Source organism: Gracilinanus agilis, chromosome 2 (genome assembly GCF_016433145.1).
Source record: "Gracilinanus agilis isolate LMUSP501 chromosome 2, AgileGrace, whole genome shotgun sequence".
Lineage (NCBI taxonomy): Eukaryota > Metazoa > Chordata > Mammalia > Didelphimorphia > Didelphidae > Gracilinanus > Gracilinanus agilis.
The window spans coordinates 165,032,664-165,058,056 of NC_058131.1; the positions used below are offsets into that span (position 1 = coordinate 165,032,664).

Below are 25,393 nucleotides of genomic sequence, written 5' to 3' on the forward strand. Positions count from 1 at the left end.
AAAGGTGATGTACCATAGATTCTGAACCAGACTTACATTTTCAGATGTGATCAATGTGAATTTAATTTCTCTGACTACTTGTTTCTTATAAAGACTTTTTTTTTGGTGGAGAAATAATGGTGGGAAGAGTACTGAATGATGCTATTAAAAAAAAAGAAAGAGTGTCAATGAGACATTTAAAAAAACACAGAAATGAGAAGGAAGAAGTATAGAAGACTCAGAAAAACAAGGCAGTGTGAGTAGTATTAAAATTAACAGAAAATCTTAAAAAACAAAGCTGCGTATAAGAGTGACAGTTTCATAATATATAATCCTTTTTCTGTCCTTTATATGTAGATATGTTCATAATAAAAAAAAATTTTAAAGAACTGGGAGATTGTCCATTTAAACTCAATAGATGGCACTCTTTTAAAATCCCATTCTACTCTAAGGTACATTGTTACCATATGATACTTTATGAAGCTGTTAAATAGATACTCTTATAAATTCTTCATGGCATCTATACTCAAAGTTATTCAAATGATATGTACTATGTGTTACCTCTCTATGTATATATTTCTGTCTAGAGGCTTTTTAGTCTTAGAAACATAGATCATTCCAATCCAGTGTTGAAACACTCCCAAAACAGCAGTTAAACTGAATTTGTATTAGAACCGGAAAATTTCTGAAATTAGGTTAAATTTTAAAATTAAAAAAAAAAAAAATGCAAAATGTTAAAACCAAACTCCATAAATCAACCAAAACCTGAAGTATATAATTCATCACTAAAAGAATAACCATACCAATTAATATTTATCTTCATATCCTGAATTTTATTTCCTTGAGCAAAAAGGGAAACTTACTTAAACCAACTTGCACCTTACTAAGGCTAAGATAGGAAATTCTGCCAACTTATATCTTTTAAGGTCCTGTTTTCCATTTCTGTGTTCCCCCACACCCCACCCAGACCAATGAGATTCCCTTGTAGCTGGTTCATAAGATGAATGATTTAAGCTTAGGAGGGAACTAGTTAAATGCTATGAAAACAAAATACCACACCACCACTACATACTGTTTTAAGGTGTATCTACAGTTTTATTACAAAACCATTTTGTCATTTAGTCAGTTAAAGCGATAGCAAGATATTACCAGTGCAGCTTCTGTAATAGCTCTAATGTATTGCAGCAATTGTATTCCTTGCTTATAGTCTATATTACCTCCACAATATACAAGTTATCTGTAATCATTACTGCTGCAAATCTGAATTCATATATACTATTTAGGAAGGAGCTGAGTGGTAAGAAATAGGTGAAGAGAACAAACTGTTTAGGGTCTTTAAAAATAAACAAACATGGAATTATTTATTATTCAACAATTCATTTGGGGATTGTTATTTTAAGGAATTATTTTACTTTAAAAAGACAGCCAAATTAATACTTCTAGAGTTAGTCTGAATAGCAGCAGTGCCCAAAGAGTACTTATTTTGCTTAGTGCTTGTTAGGAAGCAATACCTGTGCAATGCACTTGTTGTCACACACCCACACAGGTAGAAGGAAATGATATCTCTGGTTTTTAGCCATGTCACACTTCCTTGTTCCAAGTTTCTTTTAAAAATAAAACTATTCCATTAGTGTCTTCTGAATGCTGTTATTGCTGCTTATCTGTTGGCAAACTTCCTTCTGTGCTGTGTTTGTTTTGAAGGGATCTTCCAATATATCTCCAATATTCCTTTCTTATAGTGTCTTTTTCTTTAGCTAGAATTTCACATAACTAGAAATGAAAAATAGTAATACTTTAAAATAGAATTCCATTTATAGCCAACCCCACTGTGCTGTGACTTACTCTAAGTCAATAAGCAACAGATCCTACTAATAACTGATTTTAGGGCAGTGTGTTTTAATCTTTCATCACTGGTAACATGTTTTAACATGTATGAAGCCAGTATGTCATTTTCCTTTTTGATAGGAGAAAGATACTGATGAAATAGTAGCACCCGAATAATACCATCACCCACTGGTACTGATTTGATGGTGAGAATACTACCTAAGGAAGTTTTTGAAGTGGTTTCTATGAGAGGAAATTTGAAAGATGTAATCCCAAACCACTGTAAGTGAGTTCTGCATTCCTATGAAGGCCAAGATATAAAGTTATTTGCAGTGTGCTGACTTCATTCTTAGGTATCAGGAGTGATGTAAAATGGAAATCAGATTGCCTGGAATAGAGTAAGAGTCCTAAGTAGCTCACCTCTAATGCTTTATTAAGTGTATCTTCCTTGTTGTCACATTGGTTTTCTAGCATATCTTCATATATATCCACAAGGAAGGCAATCAGGTAGGGAGAACTGTGACTTGGCTGTAAATCTAACAACTGCTCTAAAAGGTTGGGATACTTGGAAAGGCCACGATCTTGCAAAATCCTGGAATAATAAAGAAACAATAGTTATTGAAAATTACAATGAAAATAAGGTAAAGTTTTTTTGTGCTTTGCTTTTTATCTAAGAATAATCTCAGATAAATCATTTTTGATATGTAATGACAAGCAAAAAGAAAAGAGAACAATGATCCTGGCTATTTTGTTGTCATGAGAGGGCCAGCAAAAAAAGCACAGAGCTGCCACAAAATGGAATGAGCTCTTTGTCAAAGCAGGTCTTCAGGTAAAAAAGGCTGATCGCTTATGAGATATATTGTAGAAAATATCCCTTTTAATGAGAAAAAGCACCCTTATTTTTAATTCTGAACTGAATAGATACCAATCAAACTTTTTCATATACATAGAGCAGCAAAAAGGATATTATCATAAAATTCTATTCTGTTCAACTTGCTTTTCTATTTAAATGTATAATAATTTAATATGTAACTTTCAAAAAAAATTAGAAGACCAGCAAAGAAATAGGAAAGACTTGCTTTACGACATGGTCCATCAAGGGTAGGCTTTTCCCACAAAGGGATTCATTTGGTTATCTTTTGATTCACTATTAATGGGAAAAAAATTATAGTTAAAAGTAAAGAGAAATTTTGGACTAAAATACTAAATTTATTCAATTTTACCATGTCCACTACTTATTAGCAGTTCTGACAAAGTCTGGTGGGGAAGGAAGTTAAAGTGAAGTTTTCAAACAAGCCTCTGCCTATTCTTCTTCTCCCACTGGTGGGCTCCTCTTCTACCAAGCTACTTACTCTTCATTCCTCTCTACATTTGACTCTGCTCCTGACTGTATTTTACCATGATGAGTGTAGTACCTTTGCTTTCCCCAGCTTGCTTTCAGTTGTTGTCTCCCCTCATAAAAATGTAAGCTCCTTGACAGAAAAAGCTATCTTTGCTTGTTTTTGTATCCCTAGAGCTTATCATAGTACCTGACAAATAATGGCACTTAATAAATATTCATGGATTGACTAAAAAGTAAATTTACCATGTCTAATTTTAGTATGCATGAGATTAGATAAAAATCAAATCCATATTTTTAAAAAGTTTGTATTTAGAAGACATTTTCCACACCAAACTTCAGACTGCATATGAGTATAAATTAAACAGCTAAGCTTTAATAGTGGATGCTTAAAGTTATTAAAACTGTCTTACCCTTTTAAATAGTTCCATGCACTTTCATTATGTGGTGCAGTTTTTATCATTTCTAGAGTATACCTAACAAGGGAAATAGAGAGGAGCATGAATACTTAGAAAAGATGATACAAACATAGGAATCAGGCAAACAAAACTTAGCTTTAGGTAAAGGCTAGTACTCTCTCCTAGTTATACATTTACTTCTCTCTTAGGAGCCCTTGGAATCTCTTAACTAGATATACCTAAGTGCAGTTTCCCGAAATTTAGTTATCAAGTTATGGTATAAACTCTGGTGATCAAAATCAGGACCAAATAATATTTACTCACACATTTTCTTCCTTATATTTCCTGCCAATTTTGAGGAGGAAACATAGACCCCCTCAAAAGGAAGAGTTGGCAGCAGAATTTTCCCCTATGTGAGGTAGATGACAATTGAAACTGGGAGTAATTATACTCTCTGCTCTTGGGCTGAAAGCAATATAACCAAATAATTTTCTCATCATTTTTTACTGTTAAAATCTTTAATCATAGTACCTAACTAGAGAGGAAGCAAGATCAAGAAAAATGACTATTGGCTCTATGTTCAAACTAGCCAGGTTAGAGTGAAACTAATGAATAATAGTAGCTACTAGCACTTATATAGTGCTTTAAGAATTACAAAGTGCTTTACAAATGTCTCTTTTTATCCTCACAACAACCTAGAAGTACTATTATTATTCCCATTTTATAGACAAGGAATCCCTAGGGTGAGAGGTTAAGTGTCTTGCTCAGGGTCATGAAGCAAGTAAATCTGACGCTGGAATTTAAACTTGGGTCTTCCTATCTTCAAGTCCAGTACTCTAATTCACTGAACCACCTAGCTGCCTCTGAATTATTTGTAAATGAATAATCTTACAAATACTTTTGATGAGGTTATATCCTAAGAAGGAAATAACCTGGCTTTTCAAAATATAAAGTAACTGATTAAAGAAGCACCAACTAGATCATTTTGCTTGTTGTAGTTCCCTCCTCTGTTACTCTATTCTTCAATTATTAAAAAGGACAAAGTTGCCCAAAAGCTCTGATTCCTCATGGTGGCAACATTGCATTCTTTCTTGAAGGCTTTGCATGTTCCCAAAGAGATCTGCTTCCTTAAGATCAGCTTAACTAAAAAGAGAAAGAGGAACATGATAGATTTGGAGAAATGTGGAAAGACTTGTATGAATGGATACAGAATAAAGAGAGAACTCAGAAGTAAAAAGAAAAAACTAGGATGGTAACTACTTTGTTGCCATTTGAAGACTAGTGCAGGAAAAGGAAAGAGCTGCCTTTCCTATGAGAGGGTTCATTTGATTAAAGACCATCAATATGAGGTGAAACAACTCTGAAAGATCTTTTAATTTTGACTCAAGTAGAGACTAACCATGACTTAAAAAGACAATGAAGCATATCTTCCACTTTTTGGTAGAGATGAATGATTAGACTAAGAAGAATTAGATCTGTTTTGCTTGACTATACATAATAATTATAAATCTAAAAAAAACCAAAAACAATAAAGCTTATATGCCAACATCTATTTGGGTGGATACAGAGATAAAATTTAGCTAATATTTGCCTTAATATTTTTGGTGATGGTAAAGTAGGCTTGGGAAAGACAACAAAAAATTTTTTTAAATATAAAAAGGCTAGAAATTTGCAAACTTTACATAAGCTTCATTTTCAAGAGTCAGGAGGCATTGGACATGATAAACAGAATAACATCATAGAAATGAAAATGGCTATCTTACTTAACAGATAGGAAATTGGTACTGATTAATGAGTTATGGATCAGTGGTCTATATTCTGAATACTATCCATCCACTTGTGAGAGCAAAACTGAAAATATATACCCAATCAGAAGAACAAAAAAGATAAGAAGATACACATTTATTGTGGCTCCAACTTGATCTACTGATATTAAAAAAGCTAAGTGGAACAAAAAAGATAGGGACATATTAATATTACTATTTTAAAAAGTTTAACAATGTAATCACCACCCCAAAGAGGCCTAAAGACTCCCTAAAACTATCTTAGTCAGAAAACACAATCTCTAGGTCAAAAAGAAAGACATGCCAGACTTGGACAAGATTTTTTAAAATATAAATTGATTTGCAAAACTTTATAGAAGTAGGTGGTGCACTAAGACATCATAAAACAGCAAGAAACAATGGCGAGAGAAACAGAGAAGTCACATGAAGTTAAACATGAAGTCACACACCGAAGCTTGGAGCAAGGTCAATTAAAACAAATTATCCCAAGAGCATTGAAAATGAAACTAAAAAGACAAGAGATGAAAAACTATGAACTGATCTATGAGTATTTTTATGAACAAAGTACTTTATCAGCAAAAGGGGGACAACCATATCTGGAACTTAATGTTTCTGCTTCTAATGTACTACATGAGGAAGGGGAAATGGCTTTAAAGAAGAAAAAGATTAGAATAGCAGCTAAACCAGACAAAAGAAAATCTGTGCTAGTAGCAAAACAATTTTGAGAATGTTGAGGAAGTCTAAAAATACCAGGGAATCGGGATGGGAAGATAATGAATAACTGGAAGAAATCATAGATGATATTATCAAAATTATTCCTTCTCCCCAAAATTACCATGAAGGGAACAAATCATTGTGAAGGCAGCCTTTTTTCCTCATCACCACCAGCAACAACTGCTATCAATAGGCAGATAAGCACAAGTCTAGTCCTGCTTCCTGCAGCCTAGGCCTTCTTAGCATCTTTCAAGGAAGTAACTCCTATAGAGAAAAGGTCATTCATCTCCACCAATTGCCACTCAGAGGGGAGGCAAACCAGCCTAGCCAAAGCAGGCGGGCACTTGAGAGGGTAAGAACATATGATTATGTGACAGGCAAGTCAAACTACCTCCACTTTGGCTGCCATCTCCCCTCAGACCTTGATGGATAGCACAGGACTCCAAGCCCAAGAATCTTGGGAAGAACAGTGTTCCCAAACAACCACATCTACCTTCAAGTCCAGCCCCCAGAGTCATCTATACAAGAGAAATTACTATGGGGAAAGGGCCGAATTTTCTCATCACTATGTGCAAGAATTGCTAACTGCTATCAAGAGAAAAATAAGCACAGGAGCCATGGGAATGACACCCTCACCCACAGCTCTGGTTCTTTTTTCAGGCCAACTCTCATAAGCTATTATCTGAGGAAGTAGCTCCTTTAAGAGTTAGTCATCCCCACAAGACAGTTCAGTCTAGCTGAAGCAAAAGGGTACCCTGAAGAGATAGAAAGCAGAATGTGCTGGAAAGGTAGAACCACCACTGCCACCTTATCTCTTCTTGGATTTATGAAGAAACACTTGAGAATATCAATTTTTCAAGTCATTCCCTGCTGCCCCCATCATGGGAAGCAACCCTTGAGGAGATGCAACATGTCAACTGCTCCTTCAGGTGCTACAACCATAGCTACTTTTGATCCTGAAAAGAAAATTCTTGCAACCCAAGTCCTTGGCATTGTTAAATGGTTCAACATCAGAAATTGACATTTCATTAGTGGAAAAGACATTAAAAAAGAGGTATTAACATCTTCTTTGCTATCACACCTTAAGGACCACTAGATTTTCCCATCTGACTTGCAGCTAAAAGCCTTCCCTATGTGTTGTCTCTCCCATTAGAACGAGTTCCTTGAGAGCAAGGACTATAATATTTTCTATTTGTATCGACAGTGCTTATAATATAATAAGTACTTAATAAATGCTTTTTTATTAGGATGACAATAACTACTGCTCCATGTCTACTTTATCTCTATAAAATATTAAGATAATCTGCAAATATCAATATCAAAAATATTCTTGATAGGAAGGTAGGCTTTCACAAATAATATTACAAATCCATTCAAGTATTTTTAAGTTATAACAATAGTATTAAATTGCAACATGATCCAAAAGAAAAGATCCTTTATCATTCTTCCTATTGAGGGCATTTAAGTAAGGACAAATCCTATTACCACAAATTCCAAGAGAAACATAGAACTAAAACTTTTGTTTTACAAAAATATTACTTAAATTAGCACTGGGTTTAGAAATGGCCAGAGTTACACATAAATTTTCAATAATTCTCTGACCTAAATATTTGTCCAATAGAGCAGGCAATTGCCCTAAGAAGAACTATGAACAAGTTCTTCTGCAAGAAGAGAAAGACAAGATAAAAGCCATTTTTGCACAACTTTTCAATGTCTTACCTAGAAATTTAGAATTCATTACATTTTTTTCGTCATTTGATTTCACTATGTTAAATAATTAGACTAAACAGTACTATACCCAAAGAATAACAAAAGAGTTAAATTACTGTTTCTTGATGATGAAGAACTATTGTCTGAACTCATTTCTGGGTTGTTATACATTATTTAGGGCTACTAAAATAACTTCTAAAAAAACTACCTTCATCTTAGAATCAGTCCTGTGTATTGGTTTCAAGGCAGAAGAGCGGTAAGGGCTACACAATGAAGGTTAAGTGACTTGCCCAAGAGTCACACAGCTAGGAAGTGTGAAATAACTTTTATAACTCAAACTATGACTGGCTTCTTTAAACCAGGTTTAAAAAGGAGAGAAATTTCTATTTTAAAAATATATTCTAAAACAACTTATCATTCAAGTAGCTAACCCAAATGAGCTTGCCACCCCACCTAGTCATAACAGAATTATACATTACAGAAGCATAAAATAAAATTTACTACTAATTTGGGTACTTTCAGCTCCAAAAAAACTATGCTACTTCAAGGTGCTATTTATCAAAGTAGGCCTTAATTTTGAAATTTGTGTGTATGTGTGAATATTCATACAACCTTTGATTGCTTCAAAATTTCAAGGTTCTATGATTCCATGCCTGTATATACTCTGCCTCCCAGTCCAGACAGTAAGTCTTCCATGTCTTATATAAATGGTTTAATGAATGGTTATAGCCAAACTCCAGGAGACAAGTCATTCTGGACTTAAGACAACTGACAGATAATCTTGCACCAGGGTCATATTCAAATCTTTTCTAGTTTGGTAGGATCTGCCAAAGCTGGTATTGCTCCACAGCATCTGAGAACCTAAGGTCACCTCTATATCAATCAATAAGTAATCCATCAGGGCAGCTGAGTAGCTCAGTGGATTGAGAGTCAGGCCTAGAGACGGGAGGTCCTAGGTTCAAATCCGGCCTCAGACACTTCCCAGCTGTGTGACCCTGGGCAAGTCACTTGACCCCCACTGCCCACCCTTATCACTCTTCCCACCTATGAGCCAATACACAGAAGTAAAGGGTTTAAAAAAAATAATAAGTAATCCAACAAGTTATTTGAATTATACTCTTCACTATTTGCTGAGGATAAAGAGAGAAGAAATAACACGGTACAAGGGAAAAAAAAACATTCAGTGTCTCTGGAATCAGAAGACCAAATTGTACCTTAGATACATGCTATCTATAGGACTGTGGGCACATTATTTCCCTTTGATTCACTCAACTATAAAATGAAGGACTGGACTAGAAGAGCCTAAAGTTCTTTCCAACCCTTCACTTTATCTTTTGGCAGTCTCTGTTTTCCAGGTGTTTAAACTCTACTGATAAGAGCTCCCATTTATAGAGTGCTTGACATACATTATATGTCCTTTGATCATCACAGTAACCCTGTTTTAGCCCCATCCTCTAAATGAGGAAACTGAAGCTCACAGAAACTAAAGGTTTAAGTCCATGGTATCCAAAGATCCAAGGCAGGATTTGAACCCAGATTTTCCATTCAAAATCCAATGTTCTATCATCACCACACCATGCTGCCTCCATTGGAGCCCCTGGAATAAGAATTTAGCAGACCTTTTAAATAAGCCTTTACAGTAGCCAAAGGATACTAGAAGAATTTGACTTCTCTTGTGGTAATGATGACTTAAGAATTTTAAGGAACTATAAATATAATCAGTCACTCTAGAAGTATACTAACTGGACTTCTCTCTCCAGGATAGCAGGATCATTGTAGCCTGAAGTGTTAGAAATTACAAAGTGTCTTTGGTTCCAGACAGAGTTATTTCTCACATCCTCTTTGAGAAGTTGGTCTACATATTGCAGCTCATTATCCCAAAGCTTGAACTCCTAAAGAGGAAAAAAAAAATAAATCTGGAATTCTATGATTACTATACTTGACATACATATTTGTGTTTTGTTTTATAGTACTCAGAATCACAAACATTACTAAGAGAAAACAATGAACAAGCTTTTTCAAAGAAAAAAATTCATTATTAATAGATCTAGCAACTTCATATAAATTGCATTGTACAAATATGAACTTTAGTTAACTTTTTGTCCTAGTAGTGATGAAGGGGAGCAAAATTTAAAAGCTGGAAGGAACTTTAGAAATGGTCTGATCTAATCCTTTTGTTTTGGGAATCAATGATTCTTAGAAAACTTCAAAATGGCTTAAATTCAAATATGCCAATATTTCATATAAAAAGAAACCTACAATGCAGATAAAATTCAAGAGGAACAGTTTTACTTTCCCAATTCAATATTCTACTTAACTCGTTACTAGTCTTAGCTTTAGGGCAGAGAGAAACTGCAGAGCTGCTTTTACCCTTTCTCATTCTCTCTAGCTCACATCTCTACTGGGAAGCTAGTAACTAAATGTTTTTATTTATTGAAAAAGCTTTTAGAAATTGAAATCTTGTTAGGTGGGAGTCAAAAGGAAACAGAGAAGAGTAGCATGTTAATAATGTAGCTGGCTGAAAGCAAAACAGGGCTGCCTCTGCTTCAGTGCCAAACTCTACAAATAGTTTTACAAATTTACTAGGACAGGATACTTGTGAATAAATGAACCAATTACATAATTCTTCTGACTTCAGCCAATCTAGGCATTTATTTATTTCCTATTATGTGCCCAGCATTATGAAGAATACTATGTGTTTACATATAAAAATATAAAACAGTGTCCCCCTCCCAAGACTTAGTTTAGTTAGATAACCCTAATGATTAGGGAATAACTAAAGACTAGTAGTGTTTGAACTTCCTCTAGAAGAAGGAAGAACAAGGTCAGAGCAATGAGTATGATCAATGAACTTTTAAAAAAACCTACTATTGAGCACCAAAGTAAAGCCACCTACTCTTCTAAGTATCCTTATCTAATCTAATCTAATCTATTCTTATCTAATAAGCTTATTCGGGTTTGATATACTCAAAGATGCCAGAAGTCTCCCAATCCTACAATGTACCTTAGTAACTCCTAGATGTTTAAGAGCCATTTGGATTAGTCAGCAGTGTCTTGATCAGGTCATGGACAGAACTCAATTGTATTATAGCAAGAATGAAAGACAAAGGGGAACAGAGTGGCTTATACCCTTGTTATAATCATTGGTCTAATATCAATTATAATTATAAAATATAATTGGGCAAGCTACTTTTAAGTGTAAGCTTTCTCTTCTGAAAATAGAAACAACAGCAGCTTAATGTATGGTGTTTTATAGTTTATAAAGTGTTTTCATAAGTTATTTCATTTGATCTTTATAACAAGCAAGTAATGTTGGTAGAACATTTCCATTTGACAGATAAGAAAATTCAGACTTAGTAAGGTTAAGCAACTTGCTCAAAGTCAAATAGCTAACAAGTAGCAGAGAAAAACTGTACTTAAACCCAGGGCTTCTGGTCCAATGTGCTCTTTTAAATATTCTATGTTGCCTCCACTTCTAATGCAATATATATGTTCAGAAAAGAAATGATGGCTTTCACTGGAGAAAGCTTTACACAAAAGAAATGAGATGTGAACTGAGTAATGAAGAATGGCTTACTGGAATAGGAAAGTAGGGAAAACAAAGGGAATTAAGAGAGAAGATAGATCTGGCCATTTGTGTTTTAACTAAGATGGTGGATTTGGACAAGACAGTTTTAGAATAAAATGTTTGTTAGGCAAAGTGGACTGGATTATGGAGGGCCTCAAAAGTCAAGGAAAGGAGTTTGAACTTGATAGAGAAGTTCTTTCTGCAGGGTCTTGGGGGAAAGACAAATGACATAAAAAAAGATAAAGTTTTAGGGAGATTAGTTTAATGTACATGGTTTATGTGAATGAATGGATTAAAATGCAGAGCAGCTAAGTAAGAGTAACCAGAGAGATGGCTGTTGTAGTAAGTCACAGAATCTTTCATGAGGTAAAGAAGGTATGAACTAGGTTGGCAACAGCAGAGAAAGTAAATTTGCAAGATTCCAAAAGCATAAACAACTAGAATTGATACACAGATTATATCTGGAAAATATAGAAACTGTATAGGAAAATAATCTTAAAAGTACAGTAGTAAACCTTACCTAAGTAATGGAGTCCCTGAAAACTATAATAAACCAAACAAAAAAGAAAGTCTGATATTTAAAAAGGTGACCTGAAAAAAAAAGGTCAAGAAAAGTTAATTTAAGGAATCACTGGATTCCCTGAAAACCATAATTTTTTAAAAACCTGGGCAATGTATATTGAGAAATCAGAAATGAAAACTGCTTAATCTACCATTAGAACCAAAAAGCAAAATCAAGATAGAAATAATACATTAATTTCCTCCTGAAACAAACACCAAAATTAATAAAATTCCAGGAATATCAAAATTAAAATACAGAGCTCCCACCTTAAAGTAAAAAACACTGAAAGCATCCAGAAAGAAACATTTCAAATACCAAATTCAGTTAGCATAACATAAGACTTGAAAGTTTCTAATAAAAACGAGGGGAAATTTTGGAATATAGCATTACAAAAGGCAAAAGATAAAAAAAAAAAGCTTACAAGCAAGAATAATTTACCCTACAAAGTTAAGCATAATCCTACAGGGGAAAAAAGGACTCTTAATGGAAGAAGACTTTCAGGGATTTCTGATTAAAAGAGCAGAGCTAAGTAAGAACACAATATAAACAGAAAAGTTCAGAGAAACTCAGAAAAGTGAACTAATCTTGAGTATTTGGAATGAACTGTGTAAAGTTATGTAAAGCTAAGCATTCTAAGCAGGAAAAAAGAAGGAAATGCTACATTAGAACCATAACATTAAAAAAATATTTGAAGGAATTAAGAAAAATAGGTGACATGGGGGTGAACTGGTTCTATTCTATATGTTCTAAGAGGGGCAGTGGAAGGGAAGATAAAAGAAATACATTAGTGTAGAAATGAGAAAGGGGTAGATTAAATGAGGTGTGAGAATACTATACAAATAAAGAGGAAGATGGGTAGAAATCAAATGAGCCTCACTCTCATCTGAAATGAACAAAATATGTGTTTGTGAGTACCCACAATTTGATGTAGAAATATATCAAATACAACAGGTATAAAAGCCTGGGATGGGTTTGGGGTTAGGAAGTGGATATTAGAAGAACTTGACTTGATCCTGAAAGAAAGATTAAAAGGTGGGAAAAAAAGAAAAAAGTTAGAACCTAAGTGAATCCCCAATTAATTTAGGAATAGTTGAACAAATTGTGATAAAAATATATATATGTAATAAAATATTATTGTACTATAAGAAATGACCAAAGAAATAATTTCAGAAAATCCTAAGTGTATATATAGATATAGATGTAGAATGAAGTGAACAGAACCACTGGTACAATTTATACAAGAAGCGCACTGTGGAGAAAAACTCAAGTATTGCAAAATTCTGATCAATGTATGTCTTTCAGAACTTAGGATAATTCACGTAGCCCATCTACTGACAGAAACAACAGACTTAAGGTACTAAAAAAGAGACATATTTTTTGCTATGGCCATGATATGGATTTGTTTTGCTTAACTATGCCTACTTTTTCTTTTCTTTTTTCTCTCTCTTGGTTTTTAAATGGAGAGAAGGAGGCAAGCTGAGAAAGGAGAAGGTAGCAATAATGATGGAAAAAAAAAACACAACCAAATTTAAACAATTTTCCCCACCAAATGCAGGAGGGAACAAAAGTTCAAAGGAAAGCACAGCCAAGCAGGATAGTTTTGAAAATGTTGTTTACATTTACAGCTAGGTGGCTCAGTGGATTGAGCCAGACCTGAGAAGATGAAAGGTCCTGGATTCAAACCTGACCTCAGATACTTCATAGCTGCGTTGCCTGGGCAAGTCACTTAACCCCCACTGCCTCGCTCTTACTCCTCTTCTCCCTTAGAACCAATATATAGTATTGATTCTAAAACAAAAGGTAAGGGTTTTTTCAAAAGAAAAAAAGTGATGTTTATATTTATTGCATACTTTTATTAAGTACTTATTATATTTGAGGAACTGAGCTATTATGGAAATAGGGAAGAGGGATAAAAAGGAAACAGGTAGAAAAGTTGCAGGAAAACCAGGAAAAGTACAATTCCTTAAAAGCCAAAAAGCAGAATTTTAAGGAGTAGGAAGTTTAACAGTGTTCAATGTTATAAAAAGACTGAAGAAAATAAAGATGGAGAAAAGGCTAGATTTATATTTCTGATTCAATAATTGGCCAACGAGTAATTTCAGTTTTATAATAACTAGTTCATTTAAAAATTATTCTGCTGAGTACAATTAGGAAGTACTAATTTTAGTGAAAAGCTAAGTTTTACAAATTCACTTGAACTTCTGATTATACACTATAACTCCTTAGGAAAAGCTTCAACAAAGTCTACCATCCATCAAAGACTGGTCAAACGATTAGAGTTTTTAGAAAGTTCATCATTTTTATTTTAACTGTTTACCAAAGTTATGTGGAAATTATTCATTTCTTTAAAGTGATGATTAACTGGGTACAAATTAGATCAGAAACATTAGATTCCAAAACGATGAATGGAATTACATGTACTCAATGGGATTTTGGAATTATTGCCCTTTGAACTTTTTAAGAGGGTTTTAAGCTGGGCACTAAGCTAAACTGGGTGATTTATTGAGATCTTTTAAATCCCTTTGAAAAAGGATTATTAAAGTAATAGGCAACTCATCCAATTTGGAAAACTTGGATTTTAAAAGGAAGATCTTTTTCTCCTTAAACCAAATAAGAAAAATATCACTTATTGGGGAAAATATTCATTGTATGCTATACAATTTTTTTTCAGAGAGCATGTTATTAATACTCTTTTTTAATTTAACATGAAGTTTTAAACTTAGGTATAGTAAAAATGGCCACTAGGAGAAAAGGAGGATGCTCTAAGATTATGCTTTCATGTTAAAGAATATGACAAAAAGCCTATTTATTTATCCTATTCTGTGAATTGTCTATACTTGAAATAAAGTTTCAAAGCAAGTTTTATTTTATTAACTTTTGGAGATATTATTTGCTAACAAAGACTTACTATTAATATATTCAAGTTCAACCTGTGGAATTGTAATAATTTTATAATTATATTATTTTATTAGCTCAATTTCCCTTGGAAAATGTAAAAGTTGACCAATATTAAAGCTTTTCTTCTTTAAAAGTCTTAAATATACACTAAAAAAAACCCAAATTACTTGGAGATTATTTTGTGTTTTATTTCAGAAGCACAAAACTTAAATTTTAAAATTTATTTTAAGACAAATTCTAAATTCTATTAAGCTAAATAATTTAGGCAAGACACCTCAAAACTCTAAACATGAACTTAAATTATTATCAAAACAGAGAAGACAGTACCTGAATGACCCACTGTCGATGCTGCCAAGCATGGTAGTTCTTTGCATCCTGGTTAAGAATATCAGCAATAAAATCAAGTTCCTGAGAAGGATCCTTCAGCCACTCCACTAACACTCGTCTGTGGTGCCTAAAGCCCCAAATAAAGTAAGACAAGTGTTGCTTAATATTAACTGATTCAACAATCAATTGTTAAATAACTACTATGCACAAGTTCCAGTTGCATTCACAGCACTGTCCATGGAAGAAATCACAGCCCTTGAATTTAAGATGCTGATGCTCAACCCAAGGAAAAGAAAACATTCTAAAATCAAATGGGGAAGAGATGCAAATTACAGAAAGCATAGTACAAAAATATCATATGTAAGAGTCAGATAACACAAACGAGGACAAGATTAAGAAGCTGGAGAGGATGCCTACTCTTATAAGTTACTTCGAGATATAGTCCCCTTCCCAAAAAATTCTCCTTTGAAATAAGAAAAACAGTTATGTAAAACCAACTAACAATGACTGTGTCTAACACTGTAAAGTTTCATCTTGTTGAAACAAGAGGCATGTTTCATTACCTGTTGTCTCAGAGCAAGATTGATCATTATAATTACTCAGAATTGAACTTCATTTTGCTATTCTTTCCCCCGAAATTTACATAAGTTTTTGCATGTTATTTTCCTGGTTTGCTCACCATTATTTTCTTATAATAGTTCTTATAATTCTTTTGATGGTCCTCTGAATTCTTCATATCTGTTGTTTTTTTACTACTCAATAATGTTCCGTTATATTTATCTATCAATTTGTTCAGCCAATCCCTAACTGATGGATTTAGTTTTTTGCTACTACAAAAAGTACTGCTATGAATACTGTGATATATTTCTGGGCTTTCTTTTGGGTTCAGTAAAGCTATTAAGCTAGGCTGAATCGAAAAGGCTGTCATAAGAAACTGGCATGGATTTTGATGAAATATTACATGAAAATAATAAAGCAAACCCTTGTACAGCCCCATAAGACAGAGAAATGGACCTTAGATATTGTTTTTTCCTGCTACGATAGCTTAAAAAATGGCCTATTAAGGCACAGGGGTCGTGGTCTGCATTGGTAGAAGTTGCAACTGTACTAATGGATTTCTTAAAGTTTAAAAAAATGAATTCCAGCGCTTCCTGTAGTCATTACTATCTCAACTTATAATCATTCATTTAAGAATGTGGCAAATATACTGCTTGCCTTTCCAGAATTTTAACCTACTAGTGGTATCATACAGCTATTTCTGGAAGAACACTTGATTAAAACCAATTCTATCTTTCAGGGCCAATTGATAGCACAAAGAAATTAACTTGTGATAACAAGGTTGGTTTTAGGCTGGTTAGACATAATTATTTTAAGTTCTGTCTATTCTTAAACAATGTTTAGTTCTATATCTTCCCTATAATGTGTAAGACTTCATACACTGAAAAGTAGGTGGCTAATAAGTATAAACTTCCTATAAATTTTAAAAGATTGTAATTTCCATTTGCTGCCACCTAGTCCAGGAAACACTAAACGAATCTCGAAAAGAACTTGACTGCCAGTTAAGTGGTCAGAGGATCACAGATCTAGAACTGAACAAGAGACTTCAGAGGATAGAACATCTAATCCTTTAAATCCAGATCCATCTTTCCACATCATCCACAACATCATCAATAATACCCTTTAAAAAGATTTTAAGACTTTTGTTATTATCTACTCAGTATTACAAAATTGAAAAACCACTCTGTAGACAGACTCAACAGTTGTATGGGCCACTAGAGATCATTTATTTCCCTTCTTTAACAAATGAGAAAAAGTAATAGCTAGTTGCAATGGCAGGAGAAACTTCAGCTTGCTAATATACTCTATGATATAAGTAGTTACTCAATTGAGATAAAAGAAATATCCAGTCATATTTACATCAAAAATATCAAGTTTTCTTTATTAAAAATGTTTTTAAATACAAGTAAATAAAAAGCATAGATGCAATAAAGTATGATTACCTGGGATTATCAACCTACAATCCTGTCCTCAAATAATTCCATAATTATGGACTTTAGATTATAGATTTTAAAGTGCCTATTAATGATATCACAAAGAGATTAAATCATGTACATACTGTTCAGTATGTTTTATTACACGGGCACCCTTCGCATAAGATTGCCTTAACCAGAGTTGTTTTTGTAATAATACCTATACCTTCAATCAAACCCCTTGGCTGTCAAATAGTTACAGTTATTTCTATGAAACTACTCCCTTAATGTAATAAGCAAATGAACTTTTTTTCCATAGAACCAATTAATGATTCTAGGAAGGGATGTTTATATGCCAAATGTTGAAAAATTAATTCAATGTGTGATTTCTCAATCATAATATATACAAATTTACTACGTGAATGAATATACCCAATAATGATAGGAAACATAAAAACATAACAACATAATACATAATTACTATACTATACTATGGAAAACTAATCTTCAGAAAACATGGAGAAAAAAATAAATGAGAATTAAGCAAAATCATCTTCATAGGACTTATAAAAGAAATCAGAACAACAAATAGATACAGGCAACCTGAAGAACAATGGAGACTTATCATGGGTATAATGCTGGACTATGAATCACAAAGAACCTACATCTGAATCCTGCCTCTAAAGTTTAGCAGATTATATGACTACAGTCACATCACTTTAACCCTTGAGCTGCAGATTCCTCCTCTCTAAAATGAAGATCAAATGAAATAATGTCTATAAAGTGCCTTACAAACTTTAAAGTGCTATATATACTATTGCTACTGTCATTATTATTGCATGTAATTAGGGGTATAAAATATATCGCCCAAGAAATGTATAATTAGAAAAGGTAGCAAGGCCTAATTGTGTGATGAAAACAAAGACAACAGAGTATTATCCTTTGTAAAAATCACTCATGTATTGTCTACTTAGCAGAATGTCCCTTACAGAGAATTTATGGGAGAAACATGGTTAAGAATCACATTTGTATCTCTGCTGCCTTCCCTTGAAGTTTATGTTTTATTTACATGGTACATACCTTGCACATACCTAGTTACTTACATATGTGATGTGCACAGGTAGAGAAGGTTAACTGCAATTAGAAAATCACAGGTCTACTCTAAGTATTAAATAACAGGAATAGTTCAGGTCCATAAAACATTTCATAGTTTATAAAGCACTTCCTTCAAAACAACCTATGATAGGGGGCAGCTGGGTAGCTCAGTGGAGTGAGAGTCAGGCCTAGAGACAGGAGGTCCTAGGTTCAAACCCGGCCTCAGCCACTTCCCAGCTGTGTGACCCTGGGCAAGTCACTTGACCCCCATTGCCCACCCTTACCAAACTTCCACCTATGAGACAATACACCGAAGTACAAGGGTTAAAAAAAAAAAAAAAAACACCACCTATGATAAATATTAGCCTGAGCATCATTTTCCTCATTTTACAAAAGACCAAACTGAAACTAAGAGAGATAAAGGGACCTGACCATGGCTATAGAGCTAATAAATATCTCATCTAGAATTTGAACCCAAGACTTCTGATTCCAAGTTGGCCGTCTCTGAAAAAAAGATCTTTAGCACCTAAAAATAATTTTACAATAAAAAAGAAAGCAAAAGGTTTGCTTATCTTACCAGACTTGGTAGTTTTTGGGCTGTTCCTCAATTATTGTAGTAATATAGTTCATTTCTTCACTTAGATCCTTTTGTAATGACTTTAAAAGAACTCTCCGAAAATGCCTATACCAAAATAACAATCATTGAAAGCTTCATTACTCAAAACATTTTATATTAATAATATAAAGCAAAAATTTTGGATACTAAGATCACTTTAATAGTTTTGTTTATGATTCTCCTAGCATGGAAGCATATTAAAAATCTTCTTTTTAGTTTCTCTAGAAATGTTAAGAAATATTTCTCTAGCCTAAAAATCCTTTCCACACTGATCCTCTCAGATGGGTTAAGTGAAGAACAAAAGGCATTTCTGGTTAAGGAAGGAAATTATATTTTCAATAAAGAGTATTTCTATCCTAGTTTGCCTTTCCTATTTCTAGAAGTATCGGGCACATATAAGGACAATGTCCACCTCTCCATTCAAAAAAGATTAAGATACTGATCAGAGGCAGGAAATCTCTAAAATTACATTGGGAGAATCCTAAAGGGGAATGATCAAGGAAGCACTGCATTTCAACATATTATGATTTTCTGCTTGTTATAGATTTCTATAAACGTTATAAATTCCTATAAATTGCCTTGGAGTAGAGAAATATGACCAAGAATATGGAGGAATTATGCTTATTTGGTCATCTTGCTAAATTAGAAATAGTAGTAGATTCATGTTGAATAGTAGATCAATGTTAATTTGTTTTTAGCAGATTTTAAACCATAGTACCTATTTTTCTCCTTGTCTTTTAGAAAGTAGAACCAAAATCATTTCCTTGTAGGTCCATCTCCCCTCAGAGATTTTGAAATGACTATCCCATGTATGGAATGAACTCCCATTTCACTTACATATCTTAGAACTCATTTCCTTCAAAACTTTGTGTGAATTGCCACCTTCAACATGAAACTTTTCCTGACTCTCTAGCTACTGGTGCTCCCCACCATTTGCTCTTATTTGTTATGTATTTATTTATGCACACATATCTCCCCAGTAGAAAGTAAGCTTCTAGAAGGGAAAGCATTAAAAGATCTCTAAACTAAACTTGTCTACATGACAATCAAATCTGTTATAATAGGGTTTTATATGATAAGATTACATAATGATACAAATGATAAGAATACATAAAGGACCAAAGATTCAGAGCTTAATTTACTATCTCAACTTACAAATGAGGAAATTAAGACCTACAGTTAAATGACCTGTCCAAGTATGGAGATTATAATCAAAGAATTAAAGACAATGTGCTAATTAGCTCAGTAGGAAGAAAGCCAGGCCTGGAGACTAAAGGTCCTGGGTTCAAGTTTGACATCAGACTCTTCCTAGCTGTATGACCCAAAGCAAGTCACTTAACCCCAATTGCCTAGCAGTTACCAGTCTTTTACCTTGGAACCAATACTTAGTATTGATTTCTAAGAGAGAAGGTAAGGGTTTTAAAAAAAAAGAATTAAGACAACATTCCACTATGATATATATAGTGAGCATAAGCTATTTAAATAATTAAAAATAATGTAATCAATTACTTACCATACAGTATAATTAGCTGCATTTAGCTCAATAGCATCTCCAGTTAATTTAAAAGCTCGTTCACTTCTTTCATCACGTTGCAGAACAGCCCGAAAATAATCATAAACATCTCTAACTGGAAAAGAACAGTTAATAGAAAAGTATTACAAATAATTTTCCTTTTCATTTAAAGCCAGTACTGTATAACATCCACATTATTTCTTTACTCCCTGTGCTCTACTTTATGAAACATAATTGCTACTCAAAAGAAGCTTACATAATAGCTCTTACTTATATACTTATACATTTATTTGTCCCATAGACAAAAATCTGAGAAATACAAACAATACTCTTTTTAGTAGTTAACAAAGTTCTACTGTAGTTACATGAGTTTCAACATATTCAGATTTCATTATGGTTCAAATTTGCCTTTGGGCCAGCTCAGAGTATAATTTCAACATTAATTGTCCAAGGTAGATCAGAAAGGTCAATGGTTTTTTAATCTTTAAAAAGCAGAGCAACAGTTATTAAGTATCAATATAGTAGGTTTAAATCCACTCTCATTTACATATACCTCAAATAACACCAGACTGTATTTTATTAAAAGTATGTAAATATACAATTAAAATGGAGTAATGAAATACTAGTGTTACAATAGAAAAATTTAGATAAAATATAGAATTGTTCACATATTTAATTGTAGTCAGTCTATGCAGTAAAGAATAACATAAGCAAGATAGATGACTATGTTGCTTGACAACCTAACTTTTTAAACACATTAAAACAATCTGTTTCTTGCATATGATACATTATACACAACAACTATAAAATGTATTCTAAAGCAAATAATGGCATTTGCTTATTTGTAGCTATTGAGACATCTCACTTTTATATTGGCCCATAAAAACTCAAAGTGCAATGTGCCCATTAAGTTTTCCTCATTTATGCACCAATTACTAGACAAAAATAACTTACATTTTTCACTATAAATTATCTGGACCACTGGATTTGGCCCATCATTCTGGGGCACCGGCTCTATATCAGCCCATTCTGGTCTGTCCCTGTAAATATACATTTTTCTTTTCAGTGCTTGAAGACAGACAGATAAGAGAAAGAAAAAGGACTATGGTGTTTATTAGATTAAAGAATGACAAATATTATTTTCACAAAGCATTAATTCTTATGAATACCTTAACATAAATATTATCAAATGATACAGAATAAAAAATTAAATCATTTTGCTACTATTCATCTTAAGCATTTATGGTATTATCAAATAAGGTTAGAAGTCATAATTATCTTCTCTTTCACAAAATAAAAACATTTTTTATACAAAAAGCTCTTTGAATACAACAGTAAGTCTTTGCAACAGATACACAAAGCTTCTAATTTAGAAATAAATCTGAGATCAGAAGTCAGCAGATTTTCCTAATTCAAAAGACTCTTGTCTTCAGATTCTGTATTACTTCAGAGTCAGCATTTCTTCTTTGGAATAACAATTTACTAGGAATTTGACATTTTAAAGTCACAATAGCACACATAGTTTATTGTATACTAGATAGTAAGTGTCAACCACTGAAGGTTATTGCTATCTTTGGGGGAACTATCTATCCCATGAGAAGAGATTTATCTTTACATATGTATCGACAAACTTTTTAATGTTGACCCACAATGGTGATAACAACACAACTTTCTGGTACCCAGTAAATTCTGAAATTCTGCCCATTGTGTAAAAATATTGCTGACAGGAATAGAAGGCAATTACCATTACTAGAGTACCTACCTTAATGTGTTAGGTACTGTGCTAAAGAGCTTTATAAAATTAAATTTAAATTTAAATGGGGAGGCAGACGTTAGAAACATTTAAATGAGATTTATGATCTAGGGCCCACAAAAAAAAAATTCTGGAAAAATCAGTATTTAGTCATCTTGGGGCAAAGATTATAGATTTTTTGGCATCTATGAAACATTAATTTATGCCTGTTCTATAACTTTTTCAGTGATTTTTAAATTATTAATAACATTTGTGCAAGAATACCTGCACAAAGATTCTAGATCTCTTCTTGATACCCAAGTTTGGTGTTTTTTTTCCCTCCATACCAAGCTACCTTCTAGTTGAAAAAAAACTGATCTTTCTGGTATATTTAGAGGTCTAAGTGATGGAGGGAAGTTGTAAATACCATTCCTGTCCTCTGCTATTTTACAGACCTCATTTTTCCAGACTCTTGGGATACTATGGAGATTCCTTTCTTACCTGCCTTCAATTTACTTTTGAAATCACTTAAACACAATTACCCAAGAGAGATGAAGCAATCTACCTTAATTCTCTTTGTCACGTGAAATTGAATTAGGCAACCTATGTTCCCTTTATTGTTTTTTTTTTTAACTTTTACCTTCTGCATACTAAGTATCAATTCTAAGGCTAGACAATTGAAGTTAAGTGATTTGCCCAGAGTCACACAGCTAGGAAGTAACTGAGGTCAAATTTGAACCGAGGTCCTCCTGATTCCAGATCTGGAGGTTTATCCACTGTGCTACTTAGTTGCCACAGATCCTTTTATTTCTGACAGATGGGGAAGATTTAATAAGTACTCAGTCACCAAGAACAAACCACTGAAGGCTCATAATATATGAGATTGTTTTTCTTTGTACCAGGGAATATTCTCTTAGAGAAGGATACAGGAGAAATGACTGTGGTGTTAAAATAGACAAAAATTTTTCTCTCTCTCTTTTTTTTTTAAAGTAGGGGTACTAAACTTGAAATTGCCTGGTCCCAAGGGGGCAGAAACGGGCCCAGTCAGTTTAAGATTCAAAAGGCAGACAAATAACTGAACAAAATGAAAAACTTAACTTGCTAACAATTAAAGGTTTTAAAATGTGGAACGTGTGGTCTCAGGAGGTAGAGAATTCTTAATCACAGGATATCAAGCCCTGTACATAGTCTCAGGCTTCAAAGAGTTTGCAATTCTACTCTCACCACCCACTAGTCCCAATACAATTTTCCTTTAAAGGAATAGGCCTTATTCTAAAATCTGGAAAGTAGACTTAGGGCAGGTAGAAAAGGGAACCCTACAGTGTCCAAGAGTCTGGAAAAAGGAGGACTATCTAAAATAGCAGAGGATACTAATAGTAGTCACTTAAACCCCTAAATATACTAGAAGGATCACAGTTGTTTTCAACTAGAAAGTAGTTTGGTGTAGAGGAAAAAACACTAAACTTGGGCGTCAGGAAAAATCTGGTATATTGCTCTAGCCATAAGAGTTAGTCCTGCTAAATGGACCAATCATTTCACCTCTTGAAGCTTGTTTCCTTCTACCCAAAACATAAATGATACTAACACTGGCAGAAGAGGCCATGTAGCTTTACAAAATGGAGAGCTGGCCTTTCAGTCAGGATTCAAACATAATCTCGGCCACATCCTTGTGTATTTGACTGCTACATTGGTAGGATAAATTCCTCCTGACCATAAGCTCCCTACAGTGATGAAATCACTATTCCAATAAAAATAGCAACAATAATGGCCCTAACCATTATTGGACAGGGGAGGATAATGAATCCTAAAATTTAAAAAAAAAAAAAACAGCTTTAATTACAACCTAAAGAGTAGTAGTAGTGGTGCACTTGGAGATGTGAAAATTCTAGGGATTTGGGTTAAAATCCCACTTCTGCCACTTACTACCTGTGTGACTTTGAGGGAGTTGCTTACCCTCTGAGGGTCAGTTTCCTAATCTGTAAAATCAGACAAAGACAGAGGGGCTCTGAGGTCGCTTATAACTCTAATTCCACAATTCTAAACCGGTGCCAGCGCCTGGGATGGGTAGATTCCAGAAGGGTCCGAGTTAAGAGTCAATAGCAGAAACCTTTCACTCTCCAAAAAACTGACTGTTGAGTGAGTGTGAGCATGTTGCAGGTGCGGGGCTGCAGGGGCCTGACAGCGCAGCAGCTGAGGCCAATCACACCTGCAAGGCTGGGGAACAGGCTGCATGATCGAGGCCTGCGAGACAGGAGGAGGGAGGGGTAAGGCGGGTAGTTGAAGGCTGCGGGATGGGAACTGCGAGTCGGGGTGCTGGCGGCGTGGCTGGGGGCTACGGTATGAGAAGCCGGCAGCCGTGATTGGGGTAGAAGGTGCAGCGAAAAAGGGACAGCGGCTTGGTTGGAGCTGCGGGATGCGGAGTGGACAGTGTGGTTGGGACTGCAGGATAGGCAGCGTGGTTGGGACTGCAGGATAGGCAGCGTGGTTGGGGACTGCTGCAGGGCGGGGATCACAACGGATGGAGAAGGGGCATCCAGCAGCGGGGCTAGGAAGCAGCGAGGCAAGGGAGCAGCGTTTCCAGGGCTGGGGTGGGGGATCCAGCAGCGGTACTCGGCCCAAGGGCGCAGTGAAGCTGCGAAGGCACGCGCAGTGTCCGAACCGAGGAAGGCCCCAGGGGAGCTGTGGGCCCCGGCCTGGCTCCCGCCACCCCGGAGGGAAGCGAGCCCAAGGCGCTGGGGAGGAAGGCGGCCTTCCTGCGGGCCTATCCCGCCGCCGCGGAGCCACTACCTGTACAGGACGTAGGTGGGCGAGTCGAGGCGCATCAGCCCGTAGTCCTCCGGGAATGAGTCGCCTTCCGCTTCCTCAGCCTCTGCAGCCGCTGCAGCAGCGGCCGCCACTGCCGCCGCCACCGCCGCCACCGTTTCAGGCTCCGACTTGGGCGGCTTCAGTGGCTTTGATTGCTCCGGCTCTCCGGCTGCCGAGCACTCCCCAACCATGTCGGCCTCCGCCGCCACCTGGGCGGCCGCCATCTCGCCTCAGTCCGGGCGGCGGCAGCAGCCCCGCTCCCTACTCTCTCCGCCGCCTTCCCTTCTTCCCCTTCCGGTCGCCTCGCCAACCATAGAGACGCGAGCGAGCGGAGCCCAGTTTGATGGTCCCAACTCTTAACACCCTCGGGGGAAAAGCCGGCCGAGGAGGGGGCGGGGGCGGAAGGCGCGAAAGGGGAGCAGGTGCGAGTGCGCAAGCGCCGATGCAGTTTGAGTTTTGCGACCTTGGTACTGGAGCGTCCTTCCCCCTCCTGTCCTGTCACGTGGGCGGGGGCGGGGCTGGGTGGCTCGCTGCCTGTGACTGTGTCATTCCGGGCCCT

The 25,393-nt window shown here is 35.3% G+C and overlaps 1 protein-coding gene across 2 annotated transcripts; it reads right to left on the bottom strand.

The window, feature by feature from the left end:
* Window positions 1-1,048: 1,048 nt before the first annotated feature.
* FNTA (farnesyltransferase, CAAX box, alpha) lies at window positions 1,049-25,178 on the bottom strand. Of its 2 annotated transcripts, none has more exons than XM_044660835.1 (9): window positions 24,817-25,178; window positions 21,252-21,337; window positions 20,298-20,412; window positions 18,746-18,850; window positions 15,104-15,230; window positions 9,492-9,640; window positions 3,556-3,618; window positions 2,224-2,395; window positions 1,049-1,749 (listed from the first exon to the last, which is right to left on the bottom strand). In XM_044660835.1, the coding sequence occupies exons 1-9, from the start codon at window positions 25,056-25,058 to the stop codon at window positions 1,627-1,629; spliced, it is 1,182 nt and encodes a 393-aa protein (XP_044516770.1). In that variant the 5' UTR covers window positions 25,059-25,178; the 3' UTR covers window positions 1,049-1,626. The 2 variants fall into 2 exon arrangements, with proteins under 2 accessions (XP_044516770.1, XP_044516771.1); XM_044660836.1 differs by having other exon boundaries at window positions 21,252-21,365; window positions 24,817-24,868.
* Window positions 25,179-25,393: the final 215 nt, after the last annotated feature.

Excerpts from the sequence above, each read along its gene's own strand:
- FNTA (XM_044660835.1), bottom strand. The coding sequence starts at position 25,058 with ATGGCGGCCGCCCAGGTGGCGGCGGAGGCCGACATGGTTGGGGAGTGC. Across the intron at positions 18,851-20,297 it reads GCAGCTAATTATACTGTATG|GCATTTTCGGAGAGTTCTTT; the intron begins GTAAGTAATTGA and ends ATTTTGGTATAG. Across the intron at positions 9,641-15,103 it reads ATCGACAGTGGGTCATTCAG|GAGTTCAAGCTTTGGGATAA; the intron begins GTACTGTCTTCT and ends TTTCCTCTTTAG.